This window comes from Carcharodon carcharias, chromosome 17, assembly GCF_017639515.1.
Source record: "Carcharodon carcharias isolate sCarCar2 chromosome 17, sCarCar2.pri, whole genome shotgun sequence".
NCBI lineage: Eukaryota > Metazoa > Chordata > Chondrichthyes > Lamniformes > Lamnidae > Carcharodon > Carcharodon carcharias.
The window spans coordinates 95548154-95572406 of record NC_054483.1 but is presented as its reverse complement, the minus strand read 5'-3'; the positions used below and the strand labels follow the sequence as shown (position 1 = coordinate 95572406).

The window sequence follows — 24253 nt, the reverse complement described above, 5'->3', positions numbered from 1 at the left end:
ATTTAAACAGCTGATTACTAAATTGTGTAAAAATTGTTTCAATGTGCAGCTGATGAGATTAGTAAAATTCAGAAGGTAAGTTATAGCCAGTAACTCATTAGGGCTCAAAATTTGAGCTGCAAATCAGTATCTAGGCAGCTCAGCTATTTAAGAGAATCAGTGAATACTGATCAAGTTGTTTAACAGCGCTACTCACTGGCAGTTTACACAGCGGTGCAGCAGCCAAAAGTGGTTTTGGGTGGAAACTTCTCTTGTGTAACAACAGATCAGCACTGAACCAGCATATCAGCTCAAAGCAAGCCAGCAGAAATTGCAAGAGAGCAACTACTAACTTGTTTTCAGGATGTAGGGGATACTGATTGCCCACCATAGCTACCTTAAAGGTGGTAGTGGTGGGATTTCTCCTTAAACCGCTGTGGTAATTGATGGTGCCAAGTCGTGAATTCCAGGATATTGGCCAACTATTCCCATTTCATTGCTACTCTTGTCCTTTTCACCTGTAGAAAGCTCCAAATGGAAGTTTTTTAAAAATTCTTTCATTATGAGATGTGGGCATCATTGACTAGGCCAGCATTTATTGCCCATCCCTAATTGTCCTTGAGAAGTTGGTGGTGAGGTGGCTTCTTGAAACACTGCAGTCCACATGCTGTAGGTAAGCCCACAGTGCTGATAGGGAGGGAGTTCCAGAATTTTGACCCAGTGACAGCGAAGGAACGACAATATATTTCAAGTCAGGATAGTGAGTGGCTTGGAGGGGAACTTGCAGGTGGTGGTGTTCCCATGTATCTGCTGCCCTTGTCCTTCTAGGTGTTGATGATTGTGGGTTTGAAAGGTGCTGTCTAAGGAGCCTTGGTGAGTTTCTGCAGTGCATCTTGTATCTGCTGCCACTGTGCATTGGTGGTGGAGGGAGTGAATGTCTATGGATGGGGTGCCAGTCAAGCAGGCTGCTTTGTCCTGGATGGTGTCAAGATTGTTGAGTGCTGTTGGAACTGCACTCAAACAGGCAAGTGGAGTATTCCAGCACACTCCTGACTTGTGCCCTGCAGATGGCAGACAGGCTTTGGGGAGACAGGTGGTAAGTTACTCGCTGCAGGTTTCCTAGCCTCTAAACTGCTCTTGTAGCCACTGTATTTATATGGCCAGTCCAGTTCAGTTTCTGGTCAATGGTAATCCCCAAGGTGTTGATAGTGGGGGATTCTGTGATGGTAATGCCATTGAATGTCAAGGGGAGACAGTTAGACCATAAGATGTAGGAGCAGAAGTGGGCCATTTGGCCCATCGAGTCTGCTCTGCCATTCAATGAGGTCACGGCTGATCTGATAATCTTCAGCCCCACTTTCCTGCCTTTTCCCCATAGCCCTTGATTTCCCTGGCATCATGGTAATGGTTGAGTGGGGAATATGTCAGGCCATGAGGTTACAGATTGTGGTTGAGTACAATTCTGTTGCTGCTGCTGATGGCCCAGAGCCCCTCACGGTTGCCCAGTCTCGAGTTGCTAGATCTGTTCTAAATCTATCCCATTTAGCACAGTGGTAGTGCCACACAATACGATGGAGGGTATCCTCAATGTGAAGATGGGACTGCCTCTCAACAAGGACAGTACGGTGGTCACTCCAGCTCACCACCACCTTCTCAAGGGCAATAAATGTTGGTCTAGGCAGTGACACACATCCCAAGAATGAATTAATAAAAAAGTTTCCTTGCCCATGTTTGACCTGATGCCACGAGACTTCATGGGGTCTCAAACAGCAAGGGCCTCAAACAGACTTCCAGTCACAGAAACATCCCTTTACCATCACCCTCTGTTTCCTGCCTCTCAGCCAATTTTAGATCCAAAATGCCACTTAGCCAACTTTAGCTCCAACATGCCACTTTGCCTTGGATCCCATGGGCTCTTACTTTCTTGACCAGTCTGCCAAGAGGGACCTTATCAAAAGCCTTGCTAAAGTCCATGTAGACCACATCAAATGCATTACCCTCATTAACCTCCTGGTTACCTCCTCAAAAAATTCAATCAAATTTGTCAAACATGATCTTCCCTTAACAAATCCATGCTGACTATCCCTGATTAATCCGTGTCTCTCCAAGTGCAGGTATATTCTGTCCCTTAGAATTCTTTCTAGTAACTTCCCCACCAAGGTTAGACTGACTGGCCTGTAATTTCCTGGCCTATCCCTTCCTCACTTTATTAATAATGGGACAAAAATATTAGCAGCCCTCCAGTCCTCTGGCCAGAGAGGATTTGAAAATTACTGCCAGGGCCCCTGATATCTCTTCCCTTGCCTCCCTCAACAGCCTGGGATACATCTCATCCTGGTCTGCGGATTTATCCACTTTTAAGGCCACTAAACCCGCTAGTACCTTCTCTCTCTCTCTCTCTCTGTTAATTTCCTCTAATATTTCACAAACCTCTACCCTGATGTCTATACCTGTGTCATCCTTTTCCATTGTGAAGACCAACGCAAAGTATTAGTTGAGGACTGTACCCACGTCTTCCGGGTCATACACAGATTACCTCTATGGTCCCTCATTGGCCCTACTCTTCCATAGATCCTGTAGATCTTACATACTGCATCAATAGTGGAGAGGATTTATATCGTGTCAATGGCAGGAGCTCAATTGCGGTGAATAGCTGAACTACTAATTACATGCAAAGAGGTGCAAACCTTTGCTGATGCCACACGATCAAAGGTCAAGTTAATTAATCAACTTTTACTGATCAATACAGATAGCAGAAAAAACAAGTTTCATACAAATTGGCTTAAATATTATATTCACATAACAATGAATCTGTAAACACTAAAGTAGATTCCACTATAATGTTAATGAGACATTGAGTATACTTTACTGTTTTCTGATATCAGCGGAAGTCAGTGCATGTCTAAAGCAAGTTTCTTTTTCTTTTCATACTACAGTGAGAAAATATTTATCATCTTGCTTAATCCAAGGTAAATGACATACTCCATGCCAGTTTATTTCTTTTTTAAAGCTTTTTTTTTTACTCCCACAAAGGATTTCCACGCCACCTGAAATGGTTGACTATTTGCTGGTGTATGGCTTCTTTGAAGTACAATGACCACTTGACTTGAGGAGCATGTCAGGTCCAGCAGTAAGTATTGGCTGGTATTTTTTCAGCCTTGGGTGGCATCACAGCTGAGCCCAATTCTGTTCTTGCCTGAGGTTCACACACACATCCTCTTTTCTGTCCCAATAATGGACTGTAATTAGGAATGGGAATTCTCGATGCTTTTCCCTTCACCAATCCAGTGAAGTTGAGACCAATTATACAATTCCTTACATCACCCTGACAAACAACAGTTAACTTAGCATAGATCAGTAGCTGAACCATGACATGAACTTTTCTGCATGGCTCAGTTAACCTTTATACAAATCTCATTAAACCACTATCCAATGTTTCCTCCTGGAAGTATGTGTATTTAAGATAGAAGTGAAAAACAGATTTGGATTAATACAGGTACAGTACCTCAAATCCAGCACACTCGAGACCGGCACATGCCGGATTTCGGATATTGCTGGATTCAGGGTTAGGTGGCTTGGACAATGGGCAGTTTGGGTCAGGTGGAGTCAAGGGTCACTTGGAGTGCGGGATACAGCAGCGCACAAAGTAGCAAAACTGGTAACTGGTCTGGAACCACACTGTGCCAATGCAGCATACAGCTGAATTGTCCAGATAAGTTATTTTTTAAATTTTACTCAGTTAAAATTAATGCATTGGACACTATAAAAATGTCCAGTTTTAAGACACTGCCCGTTTTCGGGTAGCCGGATTGATGTTTCTTGCTGTTGAATAGTCCACGGACCTAATGTCGAAATTCATTACAACTGACTACCTAACTACAGCAACTACTGCTAGCATTTATAGGGTGCCTTTGTTGAAGGGGTAATTAAAAATTTAAGGTAGGTTTTAGGGGGGTGGGAGGTGGTCTTATGCGAGAGGTGGAGTGTCTTAGGGAGGGAACTCAACAGAACTTAGGACCTAGACAGCTGAATGTCCAGCCATCAATGGCAGGCTGAAAGGAATATGACGAGACGAGGGTACGAGGAATATAGAGTTATCAGGAGGTTCAATGGCTGGAGGAGGGACAAAGATCAGGAGCAGCACGGCCTTGATGGGCTGTGAAATGGCAGCAGTGGTGATCCTGAAGTTAATGCTGAATGGCACTGCAACGTTAACGAAACATTGAGTACATTTTACTGTTTGCTGATATTAGTGGAAATCATTGCAAGTATTAACGTGAGAGGACATTTATGATGTTGTTTAATCCAAGGTAATCCAGCAAGCATAGGGTTGTGGGTGAACAGGGTTTGGTATGGATTCAGAAACAGACAGGGTTAGGATACAGAAACGTTTTGGATAAGCTCAGGGCTATACAGGGTGGGGGATGGGATATCTGCCAGCTGAGCACTGGAATAATAATTCTGCAGATGACAAAAGCACGGATGAGGACCATCAGCAGAGGATAGGGCGGTAAGAGTCGCAGACAGGTGATGCGGAGTTGCAAGCTCTGTTCTTTGTGATGGAAAGGATATTGAGCCTGAAGATCAGTCAAATAGGATGCAGAAGTTGCAACCAGGCTGGTTCAGCTTGAAACAGTGATAGGAGAGGGAGGTGGATTGGTGGTCAGCAGACAGAGTTTGTCGGGGAAATGAGCCAAAAATATATGCTCTGGTCTTCCCAATATTTAAAGTAAGGAAATTGAGCCCAAAGACTAGATGTCAATCAAGCAGACCAACAACAGAGAAGCATTGTAAGGACTGAGATGGAGCTGGGTATCATGAGCTCATATAGGAGCTTGACATCATGTATTCTGACAACATCACTGAGGGATAACATATAAATGAGAAATTGGAAGGGGAAAAGAGAGTCTTTTTAGGGTGGTTGTGGAGGGCAGAGATAATGGTACTGGGGCAGGAAGGAAAACCATTGGCAGAGATTCTCTACCTATGATTGGATCAAGGAGTGGAACAAAGTGGAGACAATCTTACTGACCTGAAACAATTAAAGTTACAGAAGAAGTCATTTGTAATTTTGATTACGGCCGGTTCTATGTCTTGTCAGGTCTGAAATCCGCTTGGAGAGATTCAAGTGGAAGTTGTGGAAAAGACTGACAGAATAATAAGATGACAACACGTTCAAGGACTTTGCAGAAGGAAGGTTGGAAATGGAGTGGTACAGATTGCTGGGGCATTTTCTTGAGGAGGGGTAAGTTCTGAAATGGAGAGGGGCATTTGTCATGGGACAAGGAAGATGAGTTGGATGGTTATCAGTTCAATAGGAATAAGTCGAGAAAGCAGGAGGTGGATCTCATGGGTGAGATTAACTTGGAATGGACAAGGAGGAAAATAAGGAAGGAACTAGAGGAAGATGTGGGTTCAGAGTTAGGGCAGTGGAAGGGCAAGGGTGTGACAGTTTTGGCTCAAGAAGCCAGAGTCTAATGGTGCTTGATCTGGTAATAGCTAGATCTGGCGATAATGAGTAAACCAGTCGTACGCCAGATATATTTAAGTCTGCATGTCTTAAGCTTCAAGGAGTGAAAACTCCCTGAGGAGACCCTACCAAGTACAACAATCAGGGTGGGATGGCGTAAGGGTTTTACTGGGAACAAGAGCATCAAAGGTCATTTGTGGAAGGTATCAGAGGATGGCCAGGGCTCATGGATCCAAATCCTAGAAAGAAGTAAATGGTGGCAAGAAAAACAAATACTGTATTCGGTGTGAATTACATTTTCTCAGTCCGACCTTCTAAGGAGTAACATCTGTTGGAAAGCGTTTTTACATAACAAAAAGGTCCAAGGGATTTGTTTTCAAATTGGAGCTCCGTGGAACTGTGTAGTTATTTTGTACACCCTGCTGAATAAAATACAGAACCAATATAAAATATTTCCAGTTCAAAAACTAGTTTGAGAGGTACTTTTTAACAAGTGTGTGACGTTATAAAGATATTGGTGGACAGATTGAGTATATTGTAATATTATAACAGTAATTTTGAATACAAAATAGAATTAATAAAATCTATAAAACTTAGCTGGTGAAACTTCAACTGACTTGGTTTTACCACCATGTTCTCTGTTACCATAGGGCCCTTCAGTTAATGGCAATAGTCTTGTAACTCTTTGCTTTGACATTACTTTAATTCCCTAAGATCTTAAGGCAAATTAGTTGCTTTACAGAAAGATGTTAGGCTAAGTATACAATTCAGGGCCAGTGCTTGCTAGAACAAGTCCATTATAGGGTTAGTAGTCCTCTGTGTGTCTTGAAGAATAGCAATTATCAAGAATTTAATTTGCAACCTCTAAGCCTTTTGTATAGATTACATAATCGTTTGACTGAATTTGGTATATCTGCCTCCTTTTGCCATGTGATATTTAATCCAGAGCTAAGGAACTAAGTTGCATACTCAGGATCTAACCTATCATTTGAGAAAGACCAATCATTTCACAACTTGGTTGCATTGTTGCTGATATTTATGGCCAATAATACCCCGCACCCCCCACCCACCCACCTTAGTGGTCAGGTAAAATAGTAATAATGTATTAATAATGTGTAAATAACAATTGAATCGAGTGGCTGCCCAACATGTTACATCAAATTTCAACCACTCAATTTGATAGCAATGATCTGGTAGTAATTTATAACCAGCTGGTTGGTATTATTTTAAAACATAAAACCTTCTAGGCATTAAAGACATACTTCAGTCAAACCTATGTGCTGTTTCTTGATCAGGCTTTGTAAACATCCACTCAGAGTTCGAGTCAGCAGCAGGTTGGTAGATTTTCTGAGCATATCATCTATTTCTGTTGAACTGAAGATCAGATTTAATTTGCATTAATAGGATGCACTCAGTAAAACTGACTAATCAAGAGCCTTTCACAGCAACCATAACATTGCAAACACCATACTCGAATACGTTGACACAAATCTAGATCCAATGTGTCCTTCAGACGGGACTTTTAATAACATTGTTCAAAATCATCACAATCTGTCCAGCCAAATCAACAGAGGTGTTTTAGCTACAATGCCATCCACAGCAATGAACAAGTGACCAACCTCCACAAGCAAATTGGTGCATACCAATAGCAGGAAAGAAATGGTTGGGGCACATGGATAATTATTGTGTGCAAGTTCCCAGTGTAAACAAAGGAGGTTGATATGACGATTTAGAATACATCTAAAAATTAAAGTTTCATTTATCACACATGAAACATGCTGCAAGCGACCAAAAATTCTTCAGGAAAGTTACATCAGAAATAGCTGAAAATTTCATGTTTTACATGGTCTTTGATGTTGTATCCAACAAAAAAAAAATGCAGCTATTTTCACTGCATTAAAAATAGTCTCTCAAGGTATTTTCTTCTCATTAATTTTCCACGAGGTACTTACAAAAGCAGTACTGGACGTGCTAACTCTCCAGTTTTGCTATCATTAAAACTTGTATAACATGTATGCGTAAGCACACAGGGAGAGCTGAACCTGCTAGCTTGAGTGTTCTCACTAATACTTGTGGTCTGGGAATACAGTATGTCTGAACTCAATAACTCAGGCTTCTCATACAAGCAAAGTTTAGAGATTTCAAATACATACATGCTTCCATATGTAGAATTCAAAAAATTTCATACAAAGTTTGGGATTGTTTTATGCCTATTATGCCTAATACTTATTTTCTGTTATAAGTACTCAATTTTGTGAAAGAGCAAATTGACAGCTGAATGGATTTGTTCAGCTCCTCCTTTTATTTGCTGATTGTCTGTGCTTAATTTGTTGTCTTCACATTTCCAGTAATTATTTATTGATAGTTTTTCTCCTTGCATTCATAGCTTTGAGTTTGTGCTTTCTACCTCTTCCGACCGGTCCCGGGCGAGGTTCCCTCAATTTGTTATGATCCCGGACGAGACACCCCAAATTGTTATGCACCGGGTGAGGAGGGGTGAACTGGCTCCCTTTCTTTATTCAACCTTCTCGGTTGGTCGCAACAAGGTGAATTTAAAAAGGATCCCTTCCCTCGTGGATACCGTTTCCCAGTCCAAATGTACTTATGTTTTAAAAGGAGCCAATTAAACCAGGCTGTCTGGAATCAAAGAAAGAGTGAGAAACAAAAAAATGGAAACACATATACACACACACATAGGAATAAGGAATTCGGGGATAGGATCTGTGGTCATGACACTTCCCCACATGACGCATGAAATGAGAGTAATGGAAACACACACAGACACACACACAGACACAATTAGAAAACAGAGTCTAAAAATAAAAGTTAAAAGGCTATACAAATCAGTCCTTTGGCTTGTCCGTGAGGAGTAGATGGTGAAAAGTTGCCTTGGTTGGGGAGATTCCAGTGGCACAGACTTTACCACTTGAGCAGCTGGTTTTGAGATTCTTGGTTCTGCAGGTTAGCTGAAAGGAGTTGCCCTGTTTCTTTTTCGATTGTGACTTGCTTCCAGCAATCAAAGTAATACATTTTTTTAAAAAATCTGCAAGCAGAGAGATGCCCAGTTGGTGTTCTTCAGCTGTGACCTTCACAACACACACACCAGAACGGAACACCAGGCTAGCACAGAACTAGAGCTACAGTTGGCTTTTTTAAACCCCTTTACTTGTGTATTCCTGGAAGGGAAAATAAACATAGCCCAGATCTGTTTTCTTTTCAACTCTGTTCATGTTCACAGCCTGGGATATAATTCAGCAGGTGATGGTTTCGACTGAGATGATAATCTTTTGCCATTATCTTCGCAACCACAGGAGATTACAGTTCAGTTTGCATTGTATCTTTTCATTTGAAGTGCATCAGTCTGAAGTAGGCCATGTCATACCTTTTAGGTGCAACATTCCATTCTCTCTGAACTAGTTAGTCAAGTAATCCACATAGGAATTTTCCAGCAAGTAGTTACCTTACAGTCTCAGCCAACCTTTTCTTGCATGTCTTTTTTTAAGAAACACATGTCTTACTTAAAAGTTCAATACGTCCATAAGGAATTTGGGGATAGGATCTGTGGTCATGACACTTCCCCACATGACGCATGAAATGAGAGTGATTCTCATTTAATTAATAAAAAAGGAGAAAAAATAAATAAATATAAAACAACAAACACACTGACACACACACATTCATTCTTCTTGCCTTGGTCAATAGTATCTTTTCAGTTCTAACCAGGACTCTAAGTTCTGGACAGGGCACCTGCAATCTGGGTAATTTTTAGGTGATATGGTTGGAGAAGCAAACTCCAACGGAATAACCTGGCATTCTGTGTCTTAAATTTTTCCACTAAAGATAACAGGTTGTGGTCAGTATAGACTGTGTCTCTGAGATATATATCCAAAATGGATATAAAAAGTGTTTGAAAGCCAGTAACAAACCAAGGGTTTCCTTCTCTACTGTGGAATACATTTCTAATACTTGTTTAGTTTTTTTGGAGTACCTTCCGATTGGTCTCTCGATCCCCAATTCATCTTCCTGTAGGAGGACAACCCCTACCCTGATGTCACTCGCATCGATGGCTACTTTAAATGCTTAAAGTTCAGAGCTGCAAGCACAGGCTCACTTACTAAAAATGGCCTTCAGCCTTTTGAAAGTTGTCTGGCATTTCAGTCCAGATTGCCTTTTCTTTTTCCTGTAGGAGGTCTGTCAGTGGGGTGTCAACTGTGCTGAAGTTTGGGACGAACTTGCGGGAGAACCCACACTTACCCAAGAACCTCATGCTTTCCAGTTTCATTGTGGGAACAGAGAACTGTGCTACTGCTTGTACCTTTGCAGCTCTGGGCAGTATTTGTCCTTGGCCTATGTGTCCTAGAAAGGACACTTGAGCCTTAGCAAACTCTCTCTTTGCCAGATTGACCACTAGGTCAGCTGACTAATTTCTGGGAGAGGGCTTCCAGTTGTTCAAACTGAGTTTCCCAGGTGTGGCTCTACACTAGGTTGTTGTCTAGGTACATGATGCAATTGGATAAGCCCGCCACTACCTGGTTCACCAGCCTTTGAAAGGTGGCTGGGGCATTTCAGAATCCAAATGGCATGACTCGACACTGGTGTAACCCATCTAGAGAGTTACGAAGGCAGAGATTTCCTTCGCATGGGCAGTCAGGTATACCTTGAGTAAATCTATCTTTGTAATGGAGGCTGCTTTACCTATCCTATCTATGCAGTCTTCCAGCCAGGGTATCGAGTAGAAGTCAGTTACGATCACTGCATTAACTTTTTGGTAATCAATGCAGAACCCTGTAGAGCTATCCAGCTTGGTCACAAGCACAACTGGGGAGCTTAGCTACTGCTGCTACGCTTTATTATTTGGTGCTTCAGCATGTAGTTAAGCTCCTCCCGAGCTTGGGTCAGCTTTTCTGGGCCTAGACAATAGGCTTATGGGAGGGAACTTGCCCAAATCCACATCATGTAGAGATAGTGTGGTGCAGCTTGGCTTGTCCCTGCACAAGCCTTTAAATGCAGTGAGCAGCCTTGTCAAGTCTGCTCACTGATCTGCGCTTGGGTGGGTGACTAGGGAGTCTAAGTTTGCTAGTACCTCCGTGTTGGTTAGCTGGGTGGTAAAGGGTTCAATGTGGGCCTCACCCACGTCTCCCTCCAATTGCTACCCTCATCCTCTAGGTCGGTGGCAATAGGATAGACTGATACCTACTTGTATCGCTCTCGGCTGTGATATTGTTTTATCATGTTGACATGACACAGCCTTTGCTTTTTCCCGGGATCTGGGGTCTATTAGATAGTTTACTTCCTCGAGCTTCTTCGCTACTCTGTACGAGCCACTGAACCGGGCTTTTAAGGATTCACCTGGTATTGATAAGAGCACTAACAGTCCCCTAGCAGAAAGGTTCGGGCCCTGGCATGTTTGTTTGCCTGTTTCTTCATAGCTGTTTGGGAGATTTTCAAGTGTTCTCAGGCCACATCACAGGCTCGAGTTGCTCCCAGAATACTGTTACTTAGTCTAACATGGAGACTTCCTCCTGCTGTTCTAAAAACCTCTCCTTGATTAGCTTCAGAGGCCCTCACACTTGGTCCCCAAAAACTAATTCAAACAGAGTAAAACCAACGGACTCATTGGGTGAGTCCCTGATGGTGAACAGAAGAAAACCTAACCCTTTATCCCAGTCATGGGAGTACTTGTGGCAGTATGCCCTGATCATTGTTTTTAGGGTCTGGCAGTAGCATTGCAGCACCACCGTTCTGGTGCCCCCTGTGACTGCAGGTGATACGCTGAAGACTTCCATGGCTTCCTGGAATATTTTGGACATGAAATTTAAGCCCTGATCTGACTGGATCTCGGTGGGCAAACCATACCTGGTAAAGAATTGAGTCAATTCCCTCACCACAATTTTGGCAGATATGGTTCTCAGGGGAACAGTGTCTGGGAAATGGGTAGCTACGTCCATGATGGTAAAGGTATACTGGTGGCCCCTTTTAGTTTTGAGAAGGGGCTCCGCACAGTCCACTAACTTCTTGCTGAATGGTCCCGCAAAAGCCGACACAGGAATCATAGGTGCAGGTTTTATTGCAGGCTGGGGTTTTCCCACAACCTGGCAGGTTTTGCAAAACCTTACTACATCCCTGTGGAGGTGTGGCCAGTAAAAATGCTGGTTGCCATGGGCTTGGGCTTTACATATACCGACATGCCCAGCCATTGGAATTTCATGAGCTAGCTGCAATATTTCCTTATGGTACCTCGGGGGCACCACTACCTGGTGGATCACTGTCAAATCTTTGCTTGCAGGTCTGTGTCGGGGGAGGGGGGGGGGGAATTCCATTTCCTCATTCGTACCTCATTTTATGTAGTAGCATTCAGGGACTGCTTCTGCCTCAGCTTCAGTGTGTGCAGTCTGAGTTAATGCTTTTAACAGTGGATCAGCTCGTTGGGCCACTACCAAGGAAGATCTATTTATTACCTCCTTAGGGCCTTCTAGACTTTCAAAAAAGATTTCAGATAACCAGACCACAAGGTCTTCTGTCTGCAGTGCCACCTCAGCCTCCACTGATGGAGCTTGTCTGGTCATGGACCACGTTACCACACAGTCAAGGAAAATACCAGGCACTTTCTCCTGCAGCTATTCTATCTCCCTGAACACAGTTGGGCTTCTCAGAGGCCACTGGGGATGCTATTACCTTTGATCCCGCCAGGTCATTGCTGAGGAGCACGCTGATCCCATCCACTGGCAAACTGGGCACGACTCCCATGGTCACTGGCCCTGACACAAGGCCACACTCCAGATGCACCTGGTATAAGGGGCTGGGCATGTACTCTCCTCCAATCCCCTTTTCCAGCACCTTGGCACTGACTGCACTCTATGGTGGGAAGGTCATGTCTTTTCCCAACAGTAGAGTTTGGTTGGCCCCTGTATCCCTCAATTTTATTACAGGCTTACTCGCCTCAATCTGGGAAAATGTGGCCACCCTTCCTTTGGATACAAAATCCTTGTAACTCGCAGGGATTTGTTTATCAACCACACTCTCAGGGGTGCATCTGCAGGGATTCGCAGCCACAGTCAGAGCCATAGCCTGGTCTGCCTTGCCTTCTGACTCCCATTCTCTGCACAGGGAAGTATGTGCCCCAATAAAACCCACTGGTTTTTCCCGTAACCTCCAGCAGTTGGCCTGGAGATGCCCTACTTTTCGGCAGTTAAAACACACAGACTTCTTAGCCTCACTTTTCATCTCAGCAGCACCCTTTCTGTCCTGAGGAGGGCCCTCTACATTTCCCTCTCTCCCACGCTCAGTTTCCTATCCTTTCTCCACCTCTATCTTTTCCAGTTAGTTGGGGGTGACTAGGGAGAGTCTCTTCTGAAACAACGGTTGGTGGATCAACTCATAATCATCAGCCAGTGTGGCCGCCTGCCCAGCCCCTGTTGCCCTCTGTTTCTCCAGGTGTGTTCTTATTGAGGAGGGTATGGAGTTTTTAAACACAAGTAGAATTATCTCAGAGGTTTTCGTAAGTGGCTTCTGTTTAAGTGCTTTTGACCAGTGGGTACAGGCAAGTTACTTAAGCCTTTCAAATTCCAGGTACGTCTAGTAAGGCTATTTCCTGAGAGTACGGAATTTCTGACGGTATGCCTCCTGCGCTAACTACTACGTGCTTAAAATAGCCCTTTTTTTGCTGTCTCACAGTCAGTGGCATTTCCCTCAGGCAAGAAGAAGGAGTAAACCTTGTGAGCTTTCCTTGAAAGTTTACTTTGCAGTAATATGGGCCAATTTTGGACTGGCCACTTTAATGACAGATAATTGCCTGAAAAAGACAAAGGCGGCTTCCACCTCTGCCTCATCAAACTTATGGATTAAATGAGCAAACTGGGTTGCCTCACCCCTCAAGTCTGAGTTGGTAGTGTCTTCAAAGCACACAGTAGGATTCCTGCCCCTCAGTTTGAGATATTTTAGCTTAAAATCCCTTTCTTTCTCTCTACTGAAGTTCTCTCTCTTCTCTCTGTGCCCCTTCCTGTCTTTCCTCTTTTTCTCTCTTTCCCTTTCCTTTTCTCTTTCCTGATTTCTGCTGCTCCAATTTTAATCTTTCTACCTCTATTCTATCCATTTCATCAACAATTTCCACCTGTAGGCTGTTGGCCACCCCTTTTAAAATTTTGAGTTTTCTGGATTTCAGGCAAAAATTCTAAACCTAAGTGCTTTGCTAAATCTTCTAACTGTTCAAGGGACAGAACTTCTATACCCTCGTAAGTAACTTCCCCAATTCTCCTGGAAAAACACTGGCATCAAATGTGGACATTTTTACACTTTTAATAGTACAGACTCAAGAAAGCCTTTATGCAGTTTTTAAAACTGGTTTCGAAGGAATAAGTTACATTCCCCACTCTAATTAGTTTGTTTCATCTGTGGGAACAAGCCCGGACAAGCCCCCAATTTGCTATGATTGGTCCCTGGGCGAGGGACCCGGACGAGGCACCCCAAATTATAATGCTCCTGGTTTTTTTTTTGGGGGGGGGGGGGGGGCAGTGTGAACTGGCTCCCTTTCTTTACTCAACCCCCTCGGTTGGTCACAACAAGGTTAATTTAAGGTATTCCTCATGGATGCCTTTTCCCAGTCCAAATGTAATTATGTTTTAAAAGAGCCAATTTAACCAGGCTGTCTTGAATCAAGGAAAGAGTGAGTTTATTAGTTACTAAACATGAGAAAGAAAAAAAACGCAACACACATGCACACAGGTCAGAAATGAGAAAATTGAACCCAAAAATAAAAGTTAGAGATACGCGATCAGTCCTTTGGCTTGTCCCAGAGGAGTAGATGGTGAAATGTTGCATTGATTGGGGTGATTCTGGTAACACTGACTTTAGCAGTTGATTTTGAGGTTCTTGGTTCTGCAGGTTAGCTGGAAGGAGTTGTCCTGTTTCTTTTTTGACAGTGGCTTTGTTGACTTATGACATGCTTCGAGCAATCAGAGAAATACTTTTTTTTACCTACAAGCGCAGGGCTGCCCATTTGATATTCTTCAGCTGTGATCTTCACAGCACAGACACACCAAAACACCAGGCTACTACACAGACTAGGGTTGCTGTTGGCTTTTTTAAACCCCTTTTCTTGCATATTCCTGGAAGGAAAAAACAAACATGGCTTTCGCCCAGATCGGTTTATTTTTCAACTCAGTTCATGTTCACAGTCTGGGATAGAACCGAACAGGTGGTGGTTTCAGCCGAGATGGTAATCATATTCCATTATCTCCACAACCACAGGAGATTACAGTGCAATTTACATTGTATCTTTACCTTTGAAGTGCCTCTGTCTGAAGTAGACAGTGTCACACGCTGGATGTGACATTCCATTCTCCCTGAACTAGTTGGTCAAGTAATCCACATAGGAATTTTCCAGCAAGCTGTTACCTTACAAATCTTGGCCAGCTTTTTCTTATATCTCTTTTTTTAAAAAAAAATGTTTTACTTACAAGTTCAATATGTCCATAAGTAATTCTGGGATAGGATCCATGGTCATGACTTGCAATCTGTTACTCTTACATGTATATGTATTTGAGTCACTCAGGTTCTAGTATGACAAACTTGTATATATCCAGGCATGATGTCTGAATTGTAATGGACAAAACTCACAATAGACATCTGTATTATATGTCTTGCATTTAGCATTCACGCATTATTAGTCACTGTTACTTCCAACATCATGACTTTGTTGCACATGGGAGACTTTTAGATTGTTTAAGACTTTTCAGAATTATTGCTACTAACTGTTCAGGTCACCTAATGTTAGGTACCATCAAGAGGCCATGGAAGCAAAGGAGGACAGAGAGCAAGGAGAAAAGAGAAAGAGGTGAAAGGACAGGGCATATACTAAAAACTAAACGATGGTAGAAGCCAACAAACAGAAGACAGTTGATTTCATCTAATGTGACATGAGAAATACATTGAAATGGATGCATTAGATTAACTTTAATTTATTCTTGTCAAAAAACCATTTTGTATTAGAGTTTGAATTTGAAGAAAAAAAATTAAGGTAATCAGTATCTATAGCCATGAAAAAGATGCAATGCAACACTGCCACCATATTAAGACTTCAGGTGTAGAATTATATAGTTAACATCTTCGACAATTATCACCCATGTTTAGTTTTACTAAATCTCTAACAAGTCCTTAACAGCTCCAACAATTTTGAAATTGGCAGACATATTCTAAGTTTTCTTCCCAGCCGCGTAGCATGACATTTCTACTTGCGTTATCTCATGCTCACCTTCGATGAAGGGACTCTGAAAATTTAAGGCTTGCATAAATGAATTCCTTGAACTCCTTGTAGATCTCAGGTACTGACTGAGAAACTGGGAACCTCTTTGGAAAAGGTTGCTATGCAAAATTCAAAATATTTTATTAGAACAATTAAAAAAGATAATATATTTTTGATTTTCTTTTAGGACTGCATGGTATTATACCTTATAAACATACATATATTCTCCTGGCCTTCTGACTCCTTATGAAATAGTGTTACAGTACAAGAAGCCAAATAGTAGGTTTAAGATAATATGCCAGTTTTGACTAGCAGTCAAACTTACCTAAATATCTAATAGTTGTCTTATAAATGAAAAACAGTGCTACAATATTACACTTTTACATGCAGGAAAACAGTACAAAACCTCACAGTTACAGATCTCTAAAATTACAGATAAGTGTAATGATCCCAGCTGATGTTAATACTGGACAAGTCAGGTCCCAGTGCGAAACCTGGCTTGGTAGATCCTAACTTTTTTTATTTAGAAACTGTGGAGGTCAGTTACTGAACACATTTAAGAGTCTGCCAGTATACTGTTAGCACAAAGAATAAAATGTTTATTAAACAAGAAAAAATGAACTATATTACACTAGACAAAAAAGGTAGGAAAGATTTCAATACAGATACCAGAAAATGATTCAAATTCTCACTATTGCCTTTATCCCATCAACTCTTACATACACAAAACCCCAGTGAAGATTTACCACTGTCTCAACACCAAGGTTTCTTACTTGGGTTTCAAGTAAGTTTCAAGCACTTTTCTTCCGGCGGACTTCTGAACACCCAAAAACTGCAATCTGAACTCACTATTACTTCAACTTCAGAGCAAACACGAGTTTCCTAGCAGGCTTGCAGGACCCAGCTCACAAAAGCCTCTAAATGAAACTAAAACCAGGTTTCACCTTTAACACCCAAATAAAAAAATATAAATTAAACTTAAAGCCATACATTGTTTCAAACATGCGACTTCTGAAAAAAACCTACAACCAAACCACCCTGTTAAAGTGGGGCACTTTAAAAGGGAAATGTGAGGAACCAGAAAACAACACAAGGTTATTGACCAAATAATCAACAAGTAGCCAAACAAAGAAAAAGTTCTGTCGAAGGGTCATGAGGACGCGAAACGTCAACTCTTTTCTTCTCCACCGATGCTGCCAGACCTGCTGAGATTTTCCAGGTAATTCTGTTTTTGTTGAAGAAAAAGTTGAAACTAGCTAGGCCATATCACTGTGGAATATACCCAAGTTTCAGATCACCTTAGGTGAAGGATTTTCATGACTTTGTTGAAATTAATCTTAGGATTTAATGTATACATGTGGAATAAATCCTACTTAATTCAAAATACTCCACAGGCCCATTCAGATAAAATTCTCATGTATTGGGCAAATATAATTCTAAAATGAGCGCTGTTGCTTTTGTTAACTATAACAGGTCCACTACAATGTCAATCAATTCTTAACAAAAGACAGAGGAGTTCTGGCCCTCTGTAACAAGTTGCTCAGCTGGGTTAATCTCCTTTTCTTTCATTTCACCTAAAGATGCCTAACAAAGAGATAAAATTGAAAGAAAAAAATCTCACATAATGCTGCTACTGCACCTTTTGCTACCAAAGCTAATCGTTTTGACAGTAAAAGGATAACATTCCATACCAATCTTCATCAATAGACTTAAAAATAACAAAAGCACTAAATTTGGAAGATAAGTGAAAGAGGGATTGGAGGAGTTAATGTTTCCACTACATATTCTGTAGCCAGTGACCTTATATTAGTGATCAAAGTTGGCAGAATCTTGTTTATAAACTGCCTGGCAACACTTTGGATCATCAGCTCCACAACATTCAACCGACTTCTTGCAGGCTTGGCAAAATAGTTTCTGCAGTCTATTTCTTGAAATTGATCAACTCAGATAATTGTCGATTTTTTTTAGCACCATATTCCCACAATGTTGTTACTTACGATGATTAAGTACAAAAATAAACTTAGAATTATCAGGAGATTATACCTCATGTGGTGTTAAACCAAGCAGTATGATACTGCCCCCAGGAAGTTTCACAGCATTCCCCTCTGGAATCAGATTTAGTCCTCACCCAGAGCTTTACTGCAAATTCAACATTGCTGTGAAGCAGAAACTGCTTCTCAGTTTCACTAGGGCTGCAGTACAAACAAACCAGAATCAAATTTGGGTGATCTGCAAGATAAAACTAAATATTATAGCAAAGATGCCACTGACCTTTTCAAGCTCCAAGTCGTGAAATGGGAATCGGCTAATTATCATTCTGTATTCCTCTTCGTTTGCTACAGGAATAGGACTGTAGTTGTCGGACTCAAAAATTTCCCTGTTAATATAGAACATAAGAAATAGGAGCAGAGTAGGCCATTCAGCCCTTTGTGCCCATTCAATGAGATCGTGGCTGACTTCTACTTCAAAACCATTTTCCTGCATTATCCCCGTATCCCTTGGTGTTTTTAATATGTAGAAACCTATAGATCTCAGTCTTGAATATACTCAACAACTGAGCATTCACAGCCCTCTGGAGCAGAGAATTCCAAAGATTCACCATCCGACTAAAAAAATAGATTAAATGACTCTGTGAAATAGCACCATATTCAGCCTAGTTAAACTCTAGACAGAGAGTATACACATTATTCTGATACAGCACTAATAATTACATTTGTAGCAAGCACTGCAGTGGTTCTGTTTTTATTTGAAACAGAATTTATTTTAGGGAGTGGGGGGGATTTTTAAATTAAGTGATGGATGTTAGTGCTGGAATGCAGCGCTTGTTATCTTTTGTATCCAGTATTAGCATCAGAAAAGTAAAGTTCAGGTACAACATGAACCACACAATGAGTAAAGTTACTTCTACACTAGCCTGCAATGGACCCAAGCCCAAAAACACAAGAACAGCCTCTGCTATTTCATTTAGTGCATGAGCATCCCCATGTACTCACTGGGCCATGCTCCTAATTTTAAGTGTTAAACAAGTGCTTTTATACTTATAGGTTTTTGCCTACTATGAACTGGTTTTGTATTGCGAAAAGTAATCTTGCTTAAGATGATTAAAGCCAAGAGAGAAGGAAAATTTCCACGTCCACCTGGCTGAGTTAACAATACTCATATCCCTGGGTCAGAATGTTGTAGATTTGAGCCCTGTAAAAGATTTCACTTCACAGTTGCCCAAGTCTAGTTTTAAGCAAGTTTGCAAAGCTAAAGTTGGTAACTCTATCTGTATAATGACAGTCACTCTTTATCAAACAGAAATACTTTGAGATTGAAATTGGATAAGTGAAGATAATGATAAATGGCAGTATTTTGATATAAAAGTGACCAGAATATAATTTGTTTCATAAACAATACTAACCTAAACACTATTGCCCATTTCTTTAATAAGGTTTCATTGTACTGATCCCGGATTTCAAGCAATAGGTCGAAGAATCTGTTGACAGGAAATCCATAACCCTAGAAAAAAATTTTAAAATTAAGAACACACATGGACTATCCGAAGTGACAATAAAAATAATTCAGTCTGAAACACAGAACAGCATGATCAATTCACAAAAGTTGATTAGAATTTAAGTTATAGTGCAAAAATTAAACATTTGAAGAGTGACATTATGCAGGATTAGTGATGGTTGGGATTTGCAGAATAGTGGAGTTTCGAATGATACTTTTTTTGCTCTGGTTGGGTTGTAGCTGTAGCTGCATCTGCCTGAGCTCAAGCCAATTTCTTAGCTTTTCACAATTCTTTTGAGCAGTAGTTGGGGGGAAACAAAGAGACACGATTAATCCAATTTTCAATGACCTTCAGAACTATGGGAACAGAGTCTATCTTATGGAATGTCTATGGTAACAAATGGCTATAAGAAAAACACTTTTCCATCTGAATTGTTTAAATGCCTTGCAAACATGCTCCAAAGTACAACTCCGACAAGTGAAAGCAACTAAACTGTGGAAATGTTGGGTAGGTCAGGCTTCAGTTCTCAAGAGTATAAATCTTCCAATTGTGCTCAGGAAACTTAAAATCCTGGAAACAGTTGAAAGATCTGAGGGCAGGTTCTGTCTGCAGCATCCTAACGAAAAGAAAGATCATTCTAGCCAAGTTGGTTGTGAGTGTGAAACCAATAATGACAAAAATAACAACCTCTAATGCCATTAGAAATAAATTAAGATAGCGATAATGTTTAAAATACATTCATTGGTGAAGTTTTAGTCCAGTTGTGGCGGTCAAAAAGGAATTGGGGGGTCAGTGGTTGTATGGCAGATGATAACTAAAATGAGGGATTATTCCTTTTTCCTCCATGCATTTCTCTTAATTTTTCTGCCAACACCTATCCTCCTCACAGTCATAACGCTAGAATGCTGCAAATTGCTCTGGTCACAGAAGTGGCAATTTAGAAAACAATCTTAAAACTGAAAGCAAATATAGTAAGGTGGAAGATGGAAGGAAGAAATATATCTTAAATGAAGGAAAAGGTGAAAAGTTGGCAGGGAAGCTAGACTTGCTCCTCCTGTCCATTAAAGTATTATGTAGATTGAATAAGTGATGTCTTATATTTTAGCTCAAATGTTTCACAGGTGAAGGGTCCGTGCTGCAAGCAGATTGTTGCCAAGTTGCACAAATACGCTTCTGGCAAATGGATAAAGGTATGGAGGCAGCCAACTTTTTTTAAAATCCGGGCCCAGGGCACTTAAATCAACTGAGAGATCTTCATTTTTTTTTCTCTCTGCCTAAGATCAGTTAATAGAACACAAATCTGGAATTGAACCAGAGCCTTCCTGGTCTTGACCCAGCACCATATTTCACAATACATTTACTCATTCAGCCATCTGGAAAGCTGGAATTATTTTATTCCCCAACACTAGAACTGATGTATCATTCGGTCCCAGATTCTATGTTCCACAGGCAGACTAAATTTGATCAGTTTAATTTAACTTAATAATAATTATTGAGAAAAAACGTGAAGGCCAAGACCATTTTAGCTCAATTGTACACACTCAACATTAAAAGTCTTTCCAAGTACAATCAAACAACAGAAAGCAAATAGTTCCGATATCTTTACCATCACGCCCATAAAAACAATGCAGTATTTATACATAGCTTGTATAATTCCTCCCAAGATTTGAATATTATTTCATATCTTGGATGGTCTTAAAACATCTCTCCCACTCCTGGACAGGTTACAAGATAAATGCGTTGCTTAATAAGCTCCGCTAACTTCCCACCCCCTTTCTGTCTGTATTTTCACCTCTAGCCCCCAACATCTTTTTTGTCTCTTTTCACTGCAGTCTTCCTTGTCTCTATTTTATCAATAGTATGATGGTTATTACTGATCATTACTCTCATTCCTACTAAGCTTCAAATAGGAGAGCCTGTAGGCACTTCCTCCACTGTCATGGTTTTGAAAACAAGACTTAGCGGAATGCCACTTAATCTGACATTCTTTAACATTAAAACTGGGAAACATCTCACTTATTTTGTGCTTACACCCTCCTAAGTTTACAGGCTTGAGACCTTTTCCTTCAAAACTTCTTGATTTATTTACTTTAATATTTTCAGATTTTGATTACAATACAATTTAAGACATTAGATGTAGACAACTACTAAATGAACCAATACCTACTTGCAAAGTATCAGCATAAACCACGATTAGATTCTTCAACTCCAAAACAAGGTCAGGATCAGTGCAATAGGACTAGAAGTACAAGATTAAAAGGCACATTAATATTTTCTGTAGAAAATATGACTGTGTTCTCCCGCAGAGAACAGGAATACAATAATATTCGTTTTAATATCTAGAGGCTGTTCTCAATTACCATCTGTAAATTACTTAACAGGATAATACATTCCTATATCATATCACCACAGTTTTTTCTTAATCAACCATAGATGATTATTTGATAAATCTGCAGCGATATCACAATGATTAATCATTCCCAGAAGTGAATGACTTCATGTAAGAACAGCAGCATGTTAGTCAACAAATACCATGTCACTTGACACTGGTGAGTGTGTGAAAAAAAATAGGATTATTTCACAAACTCAGCAATCTATACAAAAATAAAATAGGCAGATGGGAGCTACACAACAATGGACGGCAGTTACACAAAAGGTTATAATCTCATTTCAAGGTTCAGATGATTTTCAAATTTACATTATCGACATCCAATGAAGTGACTAACTTCTATACATTGGGGCTTCATTACTTCTATACATTCTATAGATTTTCTTCTCATTCTTTCCTATTTTCAACAGCATCAAAAATTTCCAGCTGAGTACTTTCTTCATGAGTATTTCATTCAAATCCAAAACAGAGGCAACCAATGCTCTGCGCAACGTGGTAGTCAGCCAAAGGGTCTTGCACCCAAATTGCATATCGAGGTGTCTCTTCTATTTACATCATTTGTTTTTTATTTTAGGATTATTGGTGAAATCTGCAGTCACCAAGACAATTAGATGTGGGGTAGGAGGTGGGTTATGTGGAATGTAAACTAGTTGGACCAAATGACCTTTTTTTTTTAAATGTTGTAAATTCTATGCAATTTTTAATTGCTATTTATACAACACATGAGTAAAACACCCAGTTAATTTGATTTTAAATTCTTAAATTATCAGCCACTACACAATTCACGTTAACTTCTATAGTTTATGGACTATATAACATTCTGACTGTATTGCAAAGATCTTACTTTGGTGCATAAGGAAAACACTGCTTCACTCATGGGGTGTATTTTGAAAATAGTGCATTTAGAATGATAATTAGGAACTATTTCCTGGTGCTGCTTTCAATACTGAACTATTCAATCTGATCTAATGAAGAGGTCAGTTGAGACTAATGAGGACAGATTGCAACAATAACAGCAGATTAACTCTACATATCCTAAACTCCCGGACTAAAAGCATGTTTGGAAGGCTAGTCAGTTGCAAATCACTTAAGGATTATGCAAATAGCCCACGGCTGTGGCTCAAAGCCCAATTCTACTGAGATAAACAAAAGCTTGGCAGGTCCTCTCCCAAATTTAAGTAACTTTTAATTACAAAAAAAAGTCAAAGAAGGGAGGCGTAACCATTCATCACTTTGGCACATACCTGTCAATGAACACGAGGCACTTGTCCCTTGATAGAGTGCTATCAATAGCAGACACACAGCCCTCCTATAGTTGACAGCAATCTCAAATATGAAAGAGGCAGCCTCCGGACTTCCAACGGCAAAAATATCTAGATTTTTGTAGCTCTCATGATGTGATGTCAGAATTCTCCTGCTCAGTTCACTAAATGCGTGAAGCAAGTCCTTTAAATTTTTTCACTTGCATCATGGCACAAGCATGTATGACACACACAAACCCCTTCCACATAATTTCCAGATACAACTAAACAGAACTATGTTTAAATGTTCCACTTCAATGTACGGAACCCCCAAATTTCATCTTAGACACATGTTGGCTTATTTTCGTCAAATGAATTTGAAATCTTCAGATAAACTGTCTTTCTGCAGAGGCTTTGTACATATGCAGCTATGAAAATCACTGATATGTTCAAGTCTACATTGAAAAATACCCAACAGATCTGAATTTGGTGCAACATCACAAACTAAACAAGTGCGAAGGTCAGTATCTCAACTTGCATGCCTCTCCTTCTACACTGACATAATGCAAAAGTGCTTATTTTGTTCATAAATGTTAAAAAAAATTGCAATCTGACAACTTACTGAATGGGTTCTTAAGACAGCAATAATTTTTGAAAGTGCCATGTTCCATAGCTCATCAGTAAATGCTCTGGTCACCAACCCTTGTGTTGCATGTAATATGTGATCTTCCACCACAAAAAATCTAAAATTGAAAAACAAATTTAAATACTAAAAAGCACAGTACCGCACTACAGAAGTAAAAACTGCACATTTGCAATGTGTAAACTTTTTCTATGTAGTTTTATACTTGTATATTTTATTAAATTTATAAACATGACAGTATTTAAGTAGATTATTGGAGGTTAGTTCAGTCTTATTGAAAAATTGCTTTAAGAATGGTCTCTATTTGCATGTGAGCCTATTAGCACGCAGAAAATGTTATACATATGCAGCATTTGTAAAGAATGCAAGATGATAAAATATGCCTTAATATATATAGTGCATTTCATGACCTTGGGAGTTCCAAAGCACTTTACAGGCAATGAAGTACTTTTTGAAGGTAGGCACCATTAGAATTTAGGGCAATGCCTTATCCAGTTTGTGCACAGCAAGGTCCCATAAACAGCAACAAGATAATGATCAGATAATCTATTTCAGGGATGTTGATTCAGGGATAAATATTGGGCAGTACAACGGGGAGAACTCCTCTACTCTTCAACAGTATCATGGAATCTTTTACATCCAACTGAGAGGACAGATAGGGCCTTGGTTTAACATATTGCTCAAAAGACGCACCTCCATCACGACACACTGCCTCAGTAGTGCTCTGAAGTGTCAGCCTGCTCTATGGAATCAAGCTTCTGGTATGGGAATTGAGTGTATAACTGAAGAGGTGAG

General features: G+C 40.4%; 1 protein-coding gene across 11 annotated transcripts in view; it reads right to left on the bottom strand.

Moving 5' to 3' along the window:
- Nucleotides 1-24253, bottom strand: part of LOC121289876 (exocyst complex component 6-like) — a 187942-nt gene that overhangs the window by 87200 nt on the left and 76489 nt on the right. For all 11 annotated transcript variants that reach the window (XR_005945666.1, XM_041209805.1, XM_041209807.1 and 8 more), the window contains exons 11-16: nucleotides 23438-23558; nucleotides 21353-21424; nucleotides 19093-19190; nucleotides 17961-18066; nucleotides 15699-15808; nucleotides 6712-6823 (exon numbers count right to left, since the gene is read on the bottom strand). Coding sequence is in view for 10 of the 11 variants with exons in the window: in XM_041209805.1 (XP_041065739.1) it covers nucleotides 6712-6823; nucleotides 15699-15808; nucleotides 17961-18066; nucleotides 19093-19190; nucleotides 21353-21424; nucleotides 23438-23558 (619 nt within the window). In the remaining variant the exon portion in view is untranslated. The remainder of the gene's footprint in view (nucleotides 1-6711; nucleotides 6824-15698; nucleotides 15809-17960; nucleotides 18067-19092; nucleotides 19191-21352; nucleotides 21425-23437; nucleotides 23559-24253) is intronic.